This window comes from Lontra canadensis, unplaced genomic scaffold (assembly GCF_010015895.1).
Source record: "Lontra canadensis isolate GAN:19392208 unplaced genomic scaffold, GSC_riverotter_1.0 scaffold118, whole genome shotgun sequence".
NCBI lineage: Eukaryota > Metazoa > Chordata > Mammalia > Carnivora > Mustelidae > Lontra > Lontra canadensis.
In genome coordinates, this window is record NW_022631112.1 from 2,572,624 (window position 1) to 2,592,802 (window position 20,179).

At 38.7% G+C, this 20,179-nt stretch overlaps 2 protein-coding genes across 4 annotated transcripts in view; one reads left to right on the forward strand and one right to left on the reverse strand.

Annotated features, from left to right (window-relative positions):
* Positions 1-647: 647 nt before the first annotated feature.
* Positions 648-20,153, reverse strand: APIP (APAF1 interacting protein). 3 transcript variants are annotated; one of them, XM_032841047.1, is made up of 7 exons: positions 19,920-20,153; positions 10,464-10,564; positions 6,274-6,322; positions 5,068-5,185; positions 4,583-4,718; positions 1,577-1,744; positions 648-969 (listed from the first exon to the last, which is right to left on the reverse strand). In XM_032841047.1, the coding sequence occupies exons 1-7, from the start codon at positions 19,974-19,976 to the stop codon at positions 870-872; spliced, it is 729 nt and encodes a 242-aa protein (XP_032696938.1). In that variant the 5' UTR covers positions 19,977-20,153; the 3' UTR covers positions 648-869. The 3 variants fall into 3 exon arrangements, with proteins under 3 accessions (XP_032696938.1, XP_032696939.1, XP_032696940.1); XM_032841048.1 differs by lacking the exon at positions 19,920-20,153 and adding an exon at positions 19,032-19,125; XM_032841049.1 differs by lacking the exon at positions 19,920-20,153 and having other exon boundaries at positions 6,274-6,471; positions 10,464-10,566.
* PDHX (pyruvate dehydrogenase complex component X) overlaps positions 20,043-20,179 on the forward strand; it is a 67,375-nt gene continuing 67,238 nt past the window's right edge. The window contains exon 1 of the mRNA XM_032841046.1: positions 20,043-20,061. The gene's annotated coding sequence lies outside the window, so the exon portion shown is untranslated. The remainder of the gene's footprint in view (positions 20,062-20,179) is intronic.

Here is a 20,179-nt window from a genome sequence, read left to right on the forward strand (position 1 = left end):
ATGTTTGCCATGAAGTGCCACCTAAGCGTCATAAGGGAGGGGGCAAGGATAGGAATGGGGTCTGGACAGATACAAGGGCTGGAGTGAAAGAACTGGGGTAAATGAACTCAAAGGGTAGAGGACAGGAAACTGAGAGGGGGTGCATGAGGTTCAGACTGTGGAGATGGTGCGTTACTTATTTTTCTCCCCCAACTGAAAAGAGCCTTAACCAAGTGAAACCTTTATGATCAAGCTGATGTTGCTTTTGGCTGCCCTAAAGAAAGCACTTTCTGATTATATCACTGGTTTGGTTGGGCTTTGTTTGGCTAGGAGAGTGGGAGTTAATGGGAACCTCACAGTCGGTTCCAATATAAAATGAGTGCCTTTTATCACAGGTAAGCAATACAGCATAGAGGGGAAATCTATAAATTGCTTTGACATCAATATTGAGAGATGCGTTTGATTTTAACTCTTCACATCAATGTTACGATACCAATACTAAAATAAGAAAAATGCTCATTTCATAATGAATGGAAATTTTCTCATGATGTCTATGTTATCAGTAACTTTAAAGAACAAGAGGAATTCTCTGGGAGTATATGTAAGAAAGGAAGTAATTGAGAGGGGAATATTTTGCTGTTAAGGATTTTAAAGTAAACATAAAAAAATTCATTATGAAATAATTTTTATTCCACTGCAGTGTCATTTAAAATTACAAAAATATAAGCAAATATCATCCAATGTCAGAAGAGATTCAGGGTGGCCATCTTGTATTTAGTGACAAATTAACAGTATCACAGAAATGTTTAATTCATTAAAAAGAATAGTCAAGTTTCATTTGAGTCATAATTAAGATAAACTTTGTGTATATCGTTAAACTTTCATTTGGCTTATACAATTCCATTTTCTCCAACTGGAAGCTGTGTAGGATCCAGGCCGACTCTCTTCATCGATACGGCAATATCAAACAAATAGTCGTAACACTCACACCTATAAAAGAAAAAGCAAAGAACTGAAGGTCTCAGTGAAACAGAGTTCTCCAATCCTACCAGTCACATTTCTCCTCTCCCTAAAGCCAACCTTGTTTCTCGTGCATTTTTTTCCCCTCAATTCCAGGTCAAATTTTTCTCATTTTGTCCCCAGCATTATTAAAACATGGAAAGGAATCCTACTGAATCATGCAATCATATTACATGCTTCCCAGGACATAAAGGGAGTTTAAAATATACTACTTAAATAAATTTAAGTTGTTGTTGTTTTTACCATGTGTCACTTTTTGAAAAAAGGTGTAGCAAATCATTATATAACTTGGGTTAGCTTTATTCTTCCTTCTAGCCTTAAACTTGGGAGAATGAGATCTCTGTTTCCTTCTTCTTTGTCAAGTGCATGATGGCGCCTTGCCAAATAGCTTGTCCAATAAATATTTCTTAATAAGTGAATACATAATACAAATCAAATACCTAGAAATAGTAAGCTACTTAAATTTAAACCAATCTGACCAATCATCCACTTCCTTTCAGATCACAAAACATACTTCATTCCCTTTCACATTTCAAGTGTGGCGACTTGTCCCAAATGTCCTATGATTGATACTTACATGGTTTTGGCCTTCTCCCAGCTTTCTCCCCAGACATACACGCCATGACGCCTGACCAGGACTGCGCAGGAGTCGGGGTATTCATTTATTGCACGAGCCATTCGTTCTTTGAGGTCTTTCTCCTCAGGTGTATTCTCAATAATGGGTACCACTAACATATCATCATACCTACAGGACAAAACAAGCCATTTTTTCCCCATTAAAACAAATAAAGGTATTCATATGTTAAGTTTATAATTTTTTTTTTTCAAGTAAGCAGTTAGACATTCTCTTTATATCTGAAAGCCACTCCAAATTACAGACAAGATGTTGCACGTTATTCTGTATATCTTGCATAAACAGCTGTATCAAACGACGCCTTGGGAGTTTGGCAGGTATTATTCTAAGTATAAGTGGCAGAAATTTGTACAGGATACCAAAACCTAACAAAGAAATGATCAAGATCATACATGTATTTCCTTGAAGCAGAGACAACCATAATATTTTCAACAGGTGATGAGACATGATAGATCGGATAACCAGAAGCATAGAAAGGATTAACAATTTAACTGCTTATTAAGTATGAATTTTCCAAAGATACAAAATCCATTCCTTTTATCTCTGCAAGACCCCAAAGTATTTCAGGCAAATAAATACAGGTGTGGTTTGTGGCACTGGGATAGCTAGAATCTTCTGGAAATAACTCTGTATATGATGTGATAATATTTTCAGAACAGTCTCAAGTCTGTGGCATTAGAACTTTTTTAGCTTCCACCTTGTTTTCAGGAAATCCATGTGATAAAATTGGCACATGTGTTTCCTTTCTGTTTGTGTAAGATAATATTTTAAGGGAATAACTTAGTTACTGGTAAAATTAAGTCTATTTCTGAGGTTGTTTATACCCAGTCAAATTTGGACATGTTTTCCCTTTTACATGAATTTCTCTTGCCTTGTTAATATAACATCTGCTTTTTCACTACCTCTGTAATGGCCAAACTAAACAACAAAGAAGTTCTAGGTATAGTTTTACCACAACCTGAAACTTTAGGACAGGAATAGGTTAAGTAGCTGTCATGTAAGGAGATGTTTACTATTTCATTTAGGTAAAATAGAAGTAATCAAAGAATATTCTTTTTTTTTTTTAATTTTATTTATTTATTTGACAGACAGAGATCACAAGCAGGCAGAGAGGCAGGCAGAGAGAGAGAGAGGGGGAAGCAGGCTCTCTGCTGAGCAGAGAGCCTGATGCCGGACTCGATCCTGGGACTCCCGGATCATGACCTGAGCTGAAGGCAGTTGCCCAACTGACTGAGATGCTAAGGCGCCCCAATTAAAGAATATTCTTAAATATAGAAGGAATGAATTGCTAATCCCAAACATTTCCTAATTTTGGCCAAGAGAATCACAAACATATATCTTCCTTGAACCTATACTGAATAGTCAGACATCTTTTCGGGGGTAAAATAATATTACAGCGCAATAAGACCTGAAATTCAATCCGAATCACCCACTTTACAGAGAGAAAACTAATTCTTCTGAGGTAAATGAGGAACAGAGCCAGGACGGTCCTTTGATCATTAAACAGTGTTCTTTTCACTCTACCACAGGCGTGTTGTTGCCAGGAGAGAGGACAATTACACTTACATGTGGGAACCTCCCCTGAGGAGAATTAGGTATGTATTTGAAAGTTTTTGTTTTTCAAGATGGAATTTAAAAAAAAAAAAAAAAAAAAGACGTATCTCTGCCCCCTGAGTGGTGATAATGAGCCTGTTTCTGGTTTCCAGGCTCAAAGAGAATTGCAAAGGACATTTCAAAAAAGTTTGTATACTTCAAGTTCCAAAACATTTAAAATAATATATGAAATGTCTATGTTATGGTGTATAAGAAATGGTATCTTTTCATTCATGACATTCTTTTCCCCAAAGAATTCCAAAGGCTGTGGAATTCTACTGTGGTGTTCCTCTATGCACCCTGTTATACCTTCTTCTGACCTACTTTTATTTCTTCACCAAAGCAATCAAATGCTGAGGAAATTAAAAGCACACATATTGCTTCTCTTTCAAGACCCAGAATGGAAAAGGCAATGTGGAGCTATACTTTCTTTAGTATGTACACTTCCATAATTTAAACTTTAACTTTTGTAAATAGGTTTTTCACAGTGCCAAGGAATGCTATAGGCATACAATAAATATTAACTAAAATCAAATCATAGTAAGTTCTTGGCACACTAGTTTAAACTTGTACATTCTACAACGTGGAGTAACAATAAGATATTGCCATCAGAACACTTTAGAAAAACTGGCACCCATTTCCTCTAAGCAAGATAAGGTAGAATCAGGCCCTTTAGCAAATTAATAAGCTCAGAAATAGAATGCCAATACATTCAAAAGAAATGCTTAGCTTGTACCTGAGCACTGAGAACACGTTTCTTCCTGTCCCTGTATTCTAGATTGGCAAATAATTATTACATTTTTGTGGGCTGGTGGATTTGATTTTATCTAGAAGGTTCTATTAAACCATCTATGCCTCTTTCCATTCTGAAAAATTATAAGAATACAGAGATCTACTTAATTGAAATAATTGCACAATGTTTATAAATACTAAAATGTTCTGGAAATTCCTAATTAAATCAGGATGAAGTAGAAACTTCAGTAGGGCTGAAGCTTCCTGGAGACCAAGTGAAAGTAAGGGGATCTTGCTCTCTGGGTGACTTCATATGGAACATAATCTTTCCATCTCTACAGAAAGCTCAGCCAAAGGTTTTTCACTTTATTCTGACAAATGTTTCATGATTCATGTTGCTAATAATTTACCAAGGTTGGGGCAGGAGTAGGGAAGGAGGAGGAAAAGTGTCTGATTTGTGTCACTGAGAACAGATCTGTGTAATAGTATAATAGTAAGTGGGCTATTATTTAACATAGATCCCACAATATCTCATTAAAGGCATAAAAAGATCAGCAGCCCTCTTTATCAGAAGAAAGAAAAATACTTTTCAAATTATTTAAGCAAAAATAGAAAAAAAAATACCTGTAATACCCTCCCGAAGTACATTTCCTTATTCCTTTGATCATCTCTTGATGGGTAATTTTAAACTCTTGTCCTGGAAAGAGAAGGGTGACCATGACAGCAGCTTTTGAGTGGGTATGAATCACTGCACCTGCTCCTGGAGGAGAAAGAAAAAAGTCACATACCCAGTGAAAACAAAATGTTACCTTTTAGAGAAATATCTATATATGTATATATACAACACATATACTTATTTATATGTGATTTTGAACTTGTTTTTCTTGGCATGGAATCATAAGTTGGCAGCAGACAGAAAGATAGGAAGGGAAGGAGGAAGAGAGAAATAGTAACAGACAAGCTGGAAAGCAAAAGGCATTTAACTTTAATCTACCTTGGGACAATGCTCAATACTTTACATATGGCTCAAGAAATAGCTTTAGATGGTCTGAAGTACAGCTGTAATAATCATGGAGGTCATAGTCAAAATGGTACCATTTTCTGCCTACCTCTCATTGTGTAAGCATTCATGAAAAGAGGAGTACACTGGCTTTTTTTAAGATTCTTACATGGCTGAGGTCCACTTATGTCCTGTTCATTGATGTCACAAACAAACATATCTTCAGGCTGTTTATAGAGTAGGGGAAAAAAAAAAAGGCTTATATGGTATCCGTTAGAAGTGTCCCTTTTCTTGTGTGTGCTTATATATGTGAGCATACTTAACTCATATTTTAAATATCCATATACAGTTTCTCTTTGAAAATGTTTTAGCCATTTTGAGAAATAAAAAAATGTTTCTACTGATGAACTATTCTCAAGAGCTAAAATTCTTCCTTTAGAATTTGAAGAAACAATTGATGTGGAAAATTTCATATGTTTGTAATGATATTGCTGTTTTCATTAACGTAGCTTCTTAGATTTTCCCTGCAATTTCACAACTATATTTCAGGGAAGCTATACAAAGAAGTCATCATTCTGAGATGGGTGCTACAGTTCTTTTTTTATATTTCATGACACGAGGAAAAATCTAGAGTAGAATTTCTAATCTCTTGAGAAACTTCCCTGGTAATCACAACCATGTTCACCTCAATAAAGCATATTATTTTAAAGTTCAAGCAGCTAAGCAGATGCATGGATTTTTCCTAGTAGGGCAGGCATACTTCCGACTTGTGGCTTTCATTTGCCAGAGTTTATTACAAACTATAGTCTAAATGTTTTATTAATGAAGCATTATGCCTTAGCTAGACGTTAAGTGCTATATGTTTGTTCTAACTAGATTTTGAGTCTTCTAAGCATGAATATGGAATGAGACTTCTCAAAGATTTGAAATAAAGTTTTATAACTTTAGATTGGAATAGCCTGGCTATTGCTAAATATGAGCCAGTTTGGTCCATTTGAGACTATCAGTGTGATTCCCCTACTAGCCTGATAAAGATGGTGGTATAATGCTGCAAAATTAGAATCGCTTTGTAAAGATTGCCCTATTCACTTGTGCCCTCTAGAGGTTGAATGAGAATTCAAAACATATTAGTTGCATGGAGATGAAGCACCTTAAAAAATTGTTAATAGTCACTTAACAAATGTTTATTGATTATTTAAACTATAACAATATTACCCCCTTCAAAACTTCTTTTGAAATTAATTCCATTTCACAAAACAATAGTCGAGTAGACAAGACATGTCATTTGGTGTTAAGAAGGATCCCTTTAACATACCTGAATCCGTTCCTTTTGCACTCCTGAAGGAGCAATGTAGATTTCATTGCTGGTAACACAAAATATAGAAATTGGCATTTATTTAACTCTACTGTTCTGCTTTTGACCAAAGACAAGTGTATTCTTGCAGTCCAATCATCAATATTCTTTATAAATCAAGTCACACAGAAAGCTGCTTGATTTAATTAATGGCATATGCTGTACAGAAAGAATATCAAATTACTGTAATGCCTTTATAATGCTGGTGATGCAGCAAAATGTTGATAGTTTTCATATATAACATATATATTATATATATTATTATAATAGATATAGTTTTTCACATATATTTCTTTTTACAGTGCAAAATCAATGGTCATCAGAACTATCTGGTTAGGGGAAATACAATTCTAAAAACACAAGTCTTTAGCATCTTTAAGCGTGAGTAAGCAGTTTATCTTATTACACATTCAGTACTTATTATAAAGTCCATTCAGAAGAAAATATACTCATGAGGAGTAGATCTCTGTCTTACAAGGGATCAAGTTTAATTTTATTGCTTCAAAAGCTCTTCTTATAAAACATGAAGTTCGGGGACCCCTGCTGGACAGCTTGTTAAATTACAGCATTAACAGGTCTACTTTCTGGGTGGAACACACACTTCCTATTTGAAAAGCACATCTTTCTTGTGAAAATATTTGGTAATAAAGCTAAAACAACAGCAGAAAGTTAAAAATATAAAAGGCATGCTTACATCTTGAGATCTTCCTGTTACAGAATGTTGTGGTCCTAAGGGAGATGCTATATATTCCACTTAACAGAAAGTACTCTCAAATTTGATTTGGAAATCAATTTCAAAACCTTCGCTAAATTCTCTCTGCTCTCAACAAGGTCCTTTGGCTCCTTTGTCAGTTTCAGCTCTTGCCAGAGGGTATTAAAGAGCTGCTATGTACATGCAAATGAAAGAAATCCCAGCACCTGCCCACTCCAGCTTCTGCCACTGAGCCATGGATAGAGGGACACTGAATATTAACTGTCCTAGTGAAAATGAGGATGATGGTCTCTATTGAATCAAGCTATCAATCCAGCTGGGGTTTTTAATAAACCTATAGACTTGTAACTGACAGAAATGAAAGTTCCTTTAAGGGTCCACTTAAATAATCTAAGGTCTACAAAATAAATGCCTGAAAATGGGAGAGAAATCCAAAGCACAGCAAGCTATCTCAATCATTTGTTTTCACGACACAGCTCAATTTAAGGCTTTGTTCCATAAGAAAACATGGAGTGGCATTCCTCTAGAATCAGTGGAATTGGTAGGGGTCATATTGTTGAAAAAGGGCCCTTTGCAAATAACAGGGATCCAAATCTTTTGTCCTTGGGTAACATGGAAGCAATTCTAGAATCATGTGTGGCACGAAGCCAGTGGATTTGTAGAGTAAGTCTTCTTGTGTGAGGAGAAATTTATGCTGGGAAGAGACTCAAATAAAGTTCAAAACAGCCTGCTGGTAAATAAAATCCACCTACAAAGTGGGGAAACCCAGGGTATTCTGTTATTCAAATGATTTGAAAATCTGAATCTGTTTTTACTGCTGCCTTTCTGAAAACAAATCAGTTTAGACTGATCAACTTCAGGTAATTAAAAGATTAGCTAAATAGGTTGTGGAAAAAACATACTTACACCTATAAAGAAGGAGCTATCTGGATCAAAATAGGAAGATGATAGAGCCTTTATTTTAGGAGGGAAATATGCCAAAGACTAAAAGTGAAGTCTTTACTTGGTGCTGTAAGCTGCAAACAAAAAGCATTTTGGAATTTGAAGGCATTAAATTTTGGGATTTATTTCTTCATACTCCCTGCTCTTTCACTGTTTAGTAAGGAAGGGGACAAAATTCAAGAGTTCCCAATACATTTGTTTTCAGTTGCTTCTATTTTTATTTACTGTCTAGTTATTTTAAAAAAATAAATAAATCTTAAACCTCAGTTATCTTGTCTACAGTATGAGTTGATTAATTTTAATTCTAATAACATGCCACAGGATTAGTGTCTCTGACACATGACGGCATCATAACATGAAAACAGGAAATGTTAAATGCGAATGACAGTGACCCAACCTAAACACAGTGGCTGCTGAGTATCCTGGAATTGCTTATGATTACTGCCATTTTCTTGGTCTTCCATTTCCTCCTTCGGATTTGACACTCGTACGGATCTTAAGCTGTCTTTTATATACATCTTTTGGGATTACACAGATTACACACAAGTAGCATAATCTAGGATCACATCGGCCAAACCTTGGAATCAGTAAATAATTTTATGTTCCCAAACACAATCTATTTATTGGGTTTATCCTTCATTCCAAATTTATTTGCTTTAAGCTTCGGGCAAAGAAAAGTGAAGTTTTACTAACAGCATGGGTATAACATAGTGGACAAAGTTAATGATGGGGACTTACGAAGTCATTTAAATAGTAAGGAAAAAACTGGACGTTTAATACAAATTATCCATCTTACTTTGTAAAGCACAAATTTAGTGAGATTCCAAACAATGCCATATAATTGTGGCTGCTTCCACCTGTGACCTCCAGGAGGAGCTCCTCACCTATTAAGAATCTAACTAAGGGCAAAGCATTTTATGCTTATGATGCAATGTCCCCATTAATTGATTGTAGTGCTATAAAAACCATTTAATTTTAAAAGGTGACAGTGAGTGTTTTAGAGTGACCACCCACAATTTCAGTGCATGGGTTAACAAAATTCTTCTAGAAAGAACACAGTCTTTTATGTCTTTATGATTAAAAAAAATGTGGCTGTTTCTTTAAAAAAGCCACTTAGAAAACAGTTATTGTAACTGAGCTGGGTAGAAAGCTCTATTTTGTACACGCATAAACTTTCTGCATATGTGAATAAAAAGCAGTTAACTAAAGGCAATGTTTAGAGTATAATTTATCATAAATACAGCTGAGAAACCAAATTACTGAGAACTCCATGAAATGAGTGGATAAATGAAAACAATAATGACAAACGTTGTTATCATAGGGCTTTGCTCTGAACAGGTCAACTTGGGAGGTTCTGGCAAAATCACCTGAAAACCTGCAAAGTGCTGAACTGACAGGAGCACGGGGTGATGTTAAGAGGGGAGGCACAGAGGACGTGCAATGTCCCATGAGGAACAGGACCCTTCCAGACAGAGCATATCCCTACACACGTAACTGTGACAGTTAAGGCCCCATAGTTCAATTAATATTCTATGAGTAACTTGACAATTTGAAACAGGTGAAATTTCACTGGCATCATCTTGTAGTATGCCGAAAAACCCCTTTTGTTCTAGATGTTCTAATTAAGTTTTACATTCCTTTCCTTTCTAGGAAATGCAGCCTCCTAGGGGGTGTTACTATATATATTCGAGATTATACAAGTGTTATAGTAACTTAATTTTGCTAAAGAAAGTGAATTAGGATAAAGAAATAAATCAAGTTACTTAGTTTAACATTCAGCCTCCAGACAATACTATTCCTAAAACATTTCAGGAGAAAAAAATTCATCCTCTTCTAAAACACTGGAAAGAACGAGATTCCACAACCTGCATTTTCATCGTTAGTAGGTTATGTACCACTTCATCTTCTTGGAGGAAAGATGCTGAATAAATCTCATGAACAATGAAATACTATTCATTCCTTCTGTTTCAGCCAGTGCCTCGCGTTTTGTCCTCTGAGCAACAAAGATCAGCAGGTGCTGTCCATTGATGATGACATATGATGCATTTAGAAAGGCATATTGCCCGTCTTTTGACTTAATAAAATGTATTTTTTAGTATTTTTGATGGCTTGTCATCTGTATTTAAGTGACTTTTAAAATATGTATCTGAACCTTTAAAACAAATCCTGTTCACTTAGAGGTCCGGGACCTTTTCTAATTCTAGCCATATAAACATATTTGCAGCATGTTATTTAACTTTGGTACTCCAAACACTGAGGACCAAATTATTCTGATTAGAAATTGTGGTTCTTAAATCCTTAGGTATTTTTTGTGTCTACAACTTCTGCACACTTACTATTCAGTTATGCAAATATTCATTTCTTCATTTAGAAACTAAATATTTCTAGTATCACAAAAAACTGGCACCAGGTGTTCTTTTGACATAACACTTATTAGGCTTTTCACTGGATGACTTAAACGGATAATTCCCAGAAGTGAAATCAGCCCCAAACTTACCCGTGTTTCAAGCTAATTCCTCCTCCAGTCCCAGTGACCCAACCCAAATGGTAAAACTGTTTGCAAAGCTCTGGAATCAGGTATCTTGGATGTTCCTTGTCCTTAAAAAGAAGATAATGATTTTTCCAAGAGACATTATATTATCAAGTGACTTTTCTAGCTGACAACTCTGTTAAGAAGCCTATATAAGGGGGTGCTTGGGGGGCTCAGTTTAGCATCTGCCTTCGGCTCAGGTCATGATCCCAGGGTCCTGGGATTGCTGGAGTCCCCTGTGGTAGGCAGGGGTGGGGTGGGATCCCCCCAACTGCTCAGCAGGGAGTCTGCTTCTCCCTCTCCCTCTGCCCCTCCCCCATCCCCACTTGTGCTCTCTCTCTCAAATAGATAAATAAAATCTTAAAAAAAAAAAAGACTGAAGGAAGTTTAAGAAAATCTACCATAGAAAAGGTACCACGAGGGAGGAAAACTATTAGAAGACATGCTTTGTTTTTAATGCTTAGAAGGTGGATCTCCTACTGTTATTTGGCAATGTGGAATTATTCAGAATAGGAGCATTTAGTACAACACCATGGGACAAGCTGCAATAACAAGGTGGGGAGATGCCCAGTATATGTAAGTGTCTACTATAATGGCTGAAATAAGACAGAATCTAGTGCTGAGAGGAACATGCTTCTGTCTGTCCAGCGAATTTTTTTTACACAAAACATCTTACTCAATTAAGTCATGATATACATATGACAGTTATGTGTTCATATTGTGTTGGTTCAATTTTATTTTTTTTTCTAAAATCTTTTTTCCAGTGATTACACTGTTTTCTCTTATTACAAAAGCAATATCTACTCACTATGGATTATAAAGTCAAGAAAATAACATGGAAAGGACTCACTAAGAAGCAATCACCATAAACACTTTCTGGGCCCATTCTGATGAAGGTATGTGTGTCTGGGAACAAATGTATGCAGGTTGGGATAAATTTCAAGCTTTATGTATTTTTATTGAAGTAGAATTGACATTTGGCATTATAATAGTGGATAACATAAAGAGTAGATATTCGTATACATTGTGAAATGATGAGCACAATAAGTCTAGTTAAAATAAGAGCTTATTTTTATTAAGTCTAATGATTACTTTTTTAGGAAAAAAAATCAATGTTTCCCCCATTTTTAAAAAATAAAATTAAAGAAAATGAAAATAATAAAGAAATACAATGAATTCTACTTTTGGCAGTATGAAATACAACCCTTAACTTGAAAACAACTAAAAATGCTAGGTAAGTTTTTTTAAAAGCATTTCTTTCTTTTTTTTTTTTAAAGATTTTATTTATTTATTTGGCAGAGAGAGAGATCACAAGTAGGCAGAGAGGCAGGCAGAGAGAGAAGGGGGTGTAGGCTCCCCCCTGGGCAGAGAGCCTGATACAGCGCTTGATCTCAGGACCCTGAGATTATGACGTAAGCCAAAAGCAGAGGCTTGCTTAACCCACTGAGCCACCCAGGCGCCCCTTTTTAAAGCATTTCAAATTGCTAAGCTAGCAAGAAAGTAAGGTTTCACAGTAGCCATAAAAGAAACCAGGGTGAGTCTACCTGGGAGGGAAGCTCTGAAGTCATAATTTCCCTGAAGGTATTTGCAGAACTCTGGTGAGCTTAAGCTTCAATTTTGATAGCTCTATAATCCACTAGAAACGTGAGATAAAACCTAGGATGGCCTCAGAATGGGGTACCTGATAGAAAATCCCTCCATAGGCTTGTGACCAGACATGGAGCTACACCCTCCAGGTAAGGGTGAACAAGACATAGTGCTTGTGCATAAAAGCACAGCAAGGAAGCTTGCCTAGCTAAATATTGGCAGTGAGTAAAGGGGAAAAACATCTTTGAGTCCAAAGAGAATTACTGAACAGACCAAATTTTCAGCTATTTAACTGGCTTTTGGAAATTATGGTGTTTTCCAAAATTCACTGTTAATATTTTACACATACACTTTATTTTGGTATAAATGATAATTTGATGGAGTAGACTTCAAAATATAAAATTAAGAACATGGGAATGTTAAAAATTTTTGAAGTTCTGAGTTAGCATAGGCTTAGGAGTTAATGGACATAAAGTGAAACTGACATTATAGCATTTACTGCTTATGTGACTTTGGATTTCACTTTAATCCATAAAATGAAAACATTCTGAGGATTAAAAGGAGATATAGTGCTACAGGATTATAGGTATGGGATGAAAAAGTTTTTTTTTTAAAGAGAGAAAATAATGAAGATAAAGCATCCACCAGGACAATATGTGACAGAGGGTTAGCTTCCCTCCCATTTTTTTTTCAGTGTTATGTTAGTTCAGGTGTACAATATACTGTATTTGACAGTTCTATATATTACCCAATGCTTACCACAATAAATATAGTTGCCATTGTTACCATATAATGTTATCACAGTATTATTGACTGTATTCCATATGTTGTACTTTTCATCCCTGTGACTTATTTATTTTATAACTGAAAGTTTTACTTTCTTTCCTATTCTAACGTGTTAAAAATTCTTGAATTAAAAATAATAAGAACACTGTGTTGCCTTTCCTTATATCTGTCCTTACAAAATCTAGCCAGAATTATCCATGCCCTATATAATTTACTATTTCCTTTTTTGGTGATACAAATGATATTTTAATTATATATTAAAGTACAGCTAATGAGAAGACTCCTGCAGTCTCCAATCCTTAAAACCATCAATTTGCATAGCAAGTTGCAAACATTATAGCAAATGGTCTGTTATTATGGGTCTCTCCCCTTTTCCTTTTGTCTTTTCCAGTATTGCGTTATTAAAGCAATTAGCCCGCTTCGTGCTACAGGAATAACAATGATAAGGCAGCTGTTGTTAATAAAGTTTCATTCAACCATTCAAACCCGCAAAATTACAATTTCAGGGAAAATAATCATGGAGCAGTGGGAACTAACAAATATATTGGGTAAAATGCAGTCATCTAAATTGTTCAGAATGGTAAGGAAATAAATATTAGAACATATATTTCAGTAAGAACAGACAAGAAGGAAAAAGGTTAATATTTACTTCTCCCTGGAATGTCAGTAATATTACTTGTCTGTTACTGTTATGTCTGGTTTTCAATTAGAGTAAGAATGTTGAAAGTCATTTCTAAGCTGATTACAATCAGCTTCTTATAGTAGAGGTCCTATTCCATGAAGGAGAAAGATTTAACAGTACTTTGTGTATATTAAAAATATTAAAGCCTAAAAAGTTGTTGAATCAATACTTTTAAAAATTTTCCAATCCAGTTGTTTTAAGGAAATCAGCTCTACTGTCACTGAGATACGTGGTCCCAGCCAACAATGACTCTAAACCTGCCCCTCTCCACTTCTTTCAATTTAAGCATAAGAGAGACTTGTACTGCTGGGACAGAGGTTTTCCTGGAGGACTCTCCCACAACTATAAAATAAACATGTCAAAGATACTATTTAACCCATCAACTAATGACAGAACCAGAAAGATGATACAACTATGTCCAAAGACAATGCAAAACACACATCCTTATAAAATAATCAGGAATCCTTGATTTACAAACAAGGAAAAACTGGACAATATCCTCCAGGCAGCAACAAATCCAATGTCCAGAATACAGGTCACATTTCTCTGATCAATAATCATCTGCACTGTTATCGGCATTCTACAGTTTACAGAGCTGCACAATAGCCCTAAGACACCTACTGATTTTTTTTTTTTTTTTCTCATTTCAGTCTTTTATAATTCTTGACACTGGCCTAAGACACGGACTGGATGCGGGCAGAGCCAAGTTGTCAGCATTTTCTCTGTCTCTGGGCTTGCAGTCTCGGTCTCATTCTCCTCTCTATGCGTATGAGTTTTCTTTGCAACTTCACCTCCCCTCAGAGCCCTATTTCTCCCTTTTACCTTTACCGTACTTCTTCAGGTCAGCTGAACACTGAATAGAAGAAATGAGAAGACCTGAAGCCGGCTTCAGCTTTGACCTCCCACTAGCTGAGTGCCCTCAAGCAAGTCAGTGACACTTTCTGGGTATCAGTTTCCTTATGTTAATACTTGAATCCTTGATTCCCAGACTTCCCTAGATAGGCCAGCAATTTGTTTTTTAAATTTCAGGGACTGACATAAGGTTGCCAAGTTATAGCATTTATGTCATTTAATCATCTATTATCACCTTCCTCCAAAAAGAAAGGGCATTTTTAACATAAAAAAAGTAGAATCATCTCAGAATAAAAGGTAGTCCTTTAAATTGAATGCATTAATTTTGTGAAATTCACTTTTTCATTATCCTGATTTTTCTATTTTGCTGTAATTGAGTGAAAACTCTTTCAGGAACTCCTACTTGGGGGAGGAATAGGGTGATCTTTTCCTATTTGGTCTCCTTGTCTACAATTTCTTCTTCCACTCCTTCTTCTCTGGCTTACCCTCCACTCTCCTGTTGGTACTAAAAGGATACACTACTTTGATCACTGAACCCCTATCTCTCCAACCACAGAAAGCTCAAATGCTACATCCTTGGTCTGTTACTTAAGTCCTTCTGCTTTCTTACCCCAGTTTACCTTTTCAAATATTTTCTTTCAGTTTATGTTTATATAAATCTCTTAGTTGGTGTTCAACCTAGTTGTGGTAGTCAGCCTCCAGGATGACTCTCGGTGGTCGCTGCCTTCTAGTATTTACACCCTGGTGCACAGTCCTTCTCACCGCGTACCGGGGTGGGGCTGTGTGACCAGGGACTGCAGTAGCAGGGCAGAAGAGATGGTAGGTCACTTCTGACATTAGCCTATAAAACACTGAGCTTGGTTGCTCTCTCTTGGCTCGCTTGCTCCAGGGGAGCGAGCCAGCTGCTAAGTAGTAAGGGTACTCGGCCTATGCCGAAGGCCATGTGGTGAAGAGGTGTATGGGCAAAAGTCAGTGAGGAATGGAGGCCTGCCCACAACTACACGGGTAAGCTTGGAAGCAGACCTCCAGCTGCAGTCAGGCCTTAAGAGGACAGCAGTTCCAGCAGATGGTTTCATGGTCACCATATGAGAAACCCTGAGCCAGAACCTTGAGCCAAATGCTCCTGGATTCCTAATCCTCAGCAGCTCTGTGAGACGGTACGTGCTTGTGTTTTAAGCCTAAGTTTTGGGGTATTTGTTATGGAGCACCAGTTAACTAAGACATCTTTTCTTGCTAACCAAGTGCATCTTTTTAAATTTGCACTGTTATTGCTCATGCTGGATTTTCAATTATCCCAACTCGAGCTGTCAGACTCCTGCTTATTGGCCTTTATACCAGACTTCCTACCCACTTCACCTGGGATTCCTTCTCTCTTCATCCCAGCAGGAAGTGATCACGCCCTCCTTTAATCCTGTGCCACAACATTCGCTCTATGTATCTCTCCTTTGGTATTATAGAGCCTTCTTCTCATTCATTCTTTCAGCAAGTTTTTACTGTAAGCCCTGAAGAAATGAATATGAGTAAGATAAAAATCCTTACTCTTGAGAAGCTCACAATCCAGTAAAGAAGTTATGAAAAGACAAAGCAATACATAATACAAGATAGTCCAAGGTAGCTACTGGTGGTGGGGGGGGCGGGGAGAGCTAGTGGTGGGAGGGAGCAGGAGCTGGGAAAGCTTCACAGGGAAGGGGATGGTTGAACTAAGTCTTAATGAGGCATAGTCTGAGTATGCCAAGCATTTCCTGGCAACTCAGCCATGAACACTTCACAAAGTCCCTGCCCTAAAGAAATTTACATAGGAAGAAGGAAACAAACTAGGAACTTAGAGAAACATAGCAAAGATGAACTTTGATTGAGGTGGTTAAGGATAGCCTCTCTGAGCACATGAGGATCTAAAGCCTACAAAGTGTGAAAAAAACCAGTGTAATGAATGTGTTTGTACATGCAAGGTTTTTTTTTCTTAAATGTTTTATTTGTGAGATAGAGAGCACACACCAACAGAAGCAGAGGAGATGGGCAGAGGGAGAAGCGGACCCCCACTGAGGGGCTCAATCCCAGGACCCAGAGATCATGACCTGAGCAGGCAGATGTTTATCGGACTGAGCCACCCAGGCGCCCCTCTCACACAAGGTTTTATGCTGGGGAATGGCAAGCACTCCAGGCCAAGAACACAGCGAATGTGAAGGCCGTGGAATGAGACAGTGCTTGACATGTTTAAGGAATAGGAAAAAGGCCAGGTGGCCAGAGCAGAGTACTGATGAGGAAAGTGCAGATGAGTTTGCAGGGGCCACATCACAAAGGGGCCTGGAAGCCATGCTGATCAGAACAGTCTCACTAAGAGGGAAGGCATTCAGGTCGGAGAGACAGGGAGAGGGGAGAAACAACTTCTGGATGTGAGAGTGCAGGGAAATCCTGAGTGGAGGGATTGGGCTTCTTCCACCTTGAGAAATGAGAAGATGGGTTCATGTTTAGACAGAGCAGTGGGTTTTGTGGGAGGAAGGTGAGTAAGTTCACATCCAATGTCTTCTATTTTCTCAAGTATGAACAAAGTCATCAGCTGAGTAACAATGTGAGGACAGGGTATGTATGGGAGGCTTGAAAAGGTAAAAAAGATAAAAGATAAATACCTTGAAAAGGTGTAAACTAGTAATTTCAGGGAGTGGGACAGTAAAGCACTAGGGAAACCCAGGATGGTTGTTGGGCAGTGGTAAGTGCCAATCTGAGGCGGAAACGTTGAAGATGAAGTGAGGTCAGTCCGTGTAGTTGTGTAGTTTTCTCCAGGAAAGTGGCTCAGTGCAATCACAAAAACGATAGTCAGTAGGGTTCATCTTAGGCTGGGGTTTCGTTAGGCCGACTGTATTTGTAAATTAGGTCAACCATGACCTTAAGTAAGAATTGTTTCAATAGACTGGGTGTAGAAGTCAGATCTCAGTGGATGAAGTAGTGAATAAAACTTAGAGGCTGAGAATTCTAAGGACTCTCTCGATAGTGTGGCTGTGAAAGGCTGGATAGGGAAACTGGTTAATACAGAGTTTTCTTTACAGGCTAAAAGGTAAAATTAGGAAAGAGGGAGAGATTAATGACATAGGAAAGCAAAGCCTAAAATAGGTCAATTTTTGTCGAGACAGAGCAGCTGGAATTAAGACCAGGGAGGTATTTACCTTAGACAGGAGGAGGAAGGAAGATGCAGGAAAATATGTAATAATATAATTAATAACAAAAATAGTTAACATTCACTGAATATTTATTTTATACCACATACCAAAGGCTTTGTATGCACAATTTAACTTACTCCTAATAACTGTATTATGCTAAAAAGATTAATGTCCAAGAGCACTCGGATGGCAACTGGCAGAACCAAGATTGCACAGGCGGTCAGATTCTGGATGTCTTATTCTTAACCCTTACATTATAACGTGGATGTCTTGTTCTTAACCTTTACATTATAATGTAGGTGGGAACAGGAAGAAACTGAAGAAGTTCACACATAATAGCTTCATTTTCTTTGTGATTTTGGAGGCAAAGTCCTCCTCAAAACAGGCTTAGAGGAGAGGACGAGGTGAGATGGTGAGGTTTTGGGATAGTCACTTAAGGTAATGTGAAGGGAAGCCCCTCAGGGGACTATCATGAGGGGATCAGGAGCTAGCTGCAGTAGGACACAGTAATAGTTGTAGAGAAACAAATGTGTATCGTCTATCCCTTGGGAGTTCTGAGTGGAAGGCATTTAAGTAAAGGCAATCATTTATAATATGGGATGGAGGATCCTATGATAGAGGCTACACAGAGAGACCTGTATGAGTAAAGAAAGAAAAATCCTTCACCCAAAAAAGTATGGACTAAAGGGGCAGTGGTTGGGCAGGGAAGGAGAGGGGAGGGTGGAGATCTGATGAGGTCAAGGAAAACAGGGGGAAGGGTATTGAAGAACCTTGTGTTATCGTAATATCAAAGAACAAGAATTATTCAGGGTGAACACATACAGGACACTGTGATAGGTAAAGTATAATTAAAAAATACAAGTAGTTCCTGGTTTACTTCCGAGCTACGCATAGCTCCCTGAGGGCAGGGAACATGCTCTTGATATATCAATATACCTACCACAGCGCTTTGCTCAAAGAACACTGGTTTAAGATCACATCTACATTAAGAAAAGTCCTATGTCACAGGTTACAAACTGGTGGCCCACAGCCTGAACCAGACTTACAGGAAGTGGTTTACTGAAGTGCATATCCAAATCTGTTGAGTATGGAGCTATGGTAACCTGGAGAGCACATTTAGGTGGTACTCACTGATCAGCTCGCTCTAGATCCCGAGCCGTCAGATGTTCTAAGGTTTTAAGAGAAGCCTGAAGAGTTCTCCATTTTGAAAGGTCGGCTCAAATTTTTTATGAGCAATGAAGTGAACTAAACTTGCCAGGTTTGGTTTGAGAATTCTCGTTTATTCTCATCCCCCTTGATAAAGGTTCTCCCTGATGCTCATTTAGATTATATTTCACCAAGATTTATCTACTGGCATTAACATATGTGTTATTGAAACATCTTAGCAACGATTCTAACAGGTTGCTTTCCTCACTTTCCACACACACCTGCCTGGCCATCTGACCTGTATCCAACGTCTTACCCCCTTCTCACCCAATTTTCCCTGTCCAGCATTCCATCCTCACAGTCGTTTCTGCTCATCTGGGGAGTTACTTATTCATACGAGATTGACAAGTATTTCGCAATAAAATCTCCCACGTGTTATTACTTTTTAATTGGAACCTTCAGTCCTAAAAAAGAATAACATGGGGAAAAAGGAGGCTAATTTTAGGGAGGCTCTTTCCCTGCCTCTGAAGCAGGGTGTATTGCAATTATTTATCCGTCTAGTTTTCCTCCAGACCCCAGGCCATTTGTCTTAATCACTGCCGTATCCCTAAGCACGTAGGTGTTCCATAAAACTGTTGGGAGTATACCCAGTGAACAAAAAGCAGATGCAGCCCGAGGGTGGATTTTCCTATGACTCCTGCTCAAGGAAGCAAGCTTCTGCGATCATCCCTAATCACTCTAAACTGAGGCAGGCAGAGAGGGAAAGCGCTGGCTCCTGGAGCACAGCCGCGATTTGGCCACCGTTTCCAGTGCGCCCACTGCCTGCCAAACGTCGGGCTGGTCGCCAAGGGCGCAGAAAATAAGCTCGCGAGCAAACAGTCTTACTCCATCTGCACTCCAGTGTTTCCCGTTGCCTTGTCTGGCCTGTAAGTCCCCAAAGTTGTTTCAAAACACACTCAAGACACCCGACGCTCTCCTCCATTATTTTCCCTTTAAGGTGTCTGGCGCCCGGTGCCCGCCGTCGGAGCCCAGCTCCGGGAGCAGGGACCGCGGGGGGCCATGGCCTCGGGTCGGCCCGGGGAGCCGAAGTGGCGGAGAGCGTGGTCGCGTCCGCACTGGTCCCAGGCCCCGCGGGTCTGCGTTCCGCGCTCCCGCCGCCGCGTGCCACCAGCGCCTCACCTCTGGGCTAATACCGCAGCGTGGCCCCGCCCCTACCTGCGCGCCGCAGCGCCGCGAGCCGCAGTCTCCCTCAGGAGCGTGACAGCCCGACATGGCCCGGATGAGGAGAACCACGACCTCCTATCCTCGCGGGCTTCGGAACCCGCGCTCAGTCTGGGTTAAGCAAGACCCGTCTGTGGTGAGGCCGCAACTGCAAACGGGCGGCGCTGAGGGCAGCCCGAGGGCTGGGCGGACCAGGCGGAAAGCGGGTCTCGGAGGGCCTCGCAGACGCGAGATCCGGAGGTGCGGCCTCCTGG

Excerpts from the sequence above, each read along its gene's own strand:
- APIP (XM_032841047.1), bottom strand. The coding sequence starts at position 19,976 with ATGTCGGGCTGTCACGCTCCTGAGGGAGACTGCGGCTCGCGGCGCTGC. Across the intron at positions 6,323-10,463 it reads GGAATTAGCTTGAAACACGG|CAATGAAATCTACATTGCTC; the intron begins GTAAGTTTGGGG and ends TTGTGTTACCAG. Across the intron at positions 5,186-6,273 it reads TGCAAAAGGAACGGATTCAG|CCTGAAGATATGTTTGTTTG; the intron begins GTATGTTAAAGG and ends CTCTATAAACAG.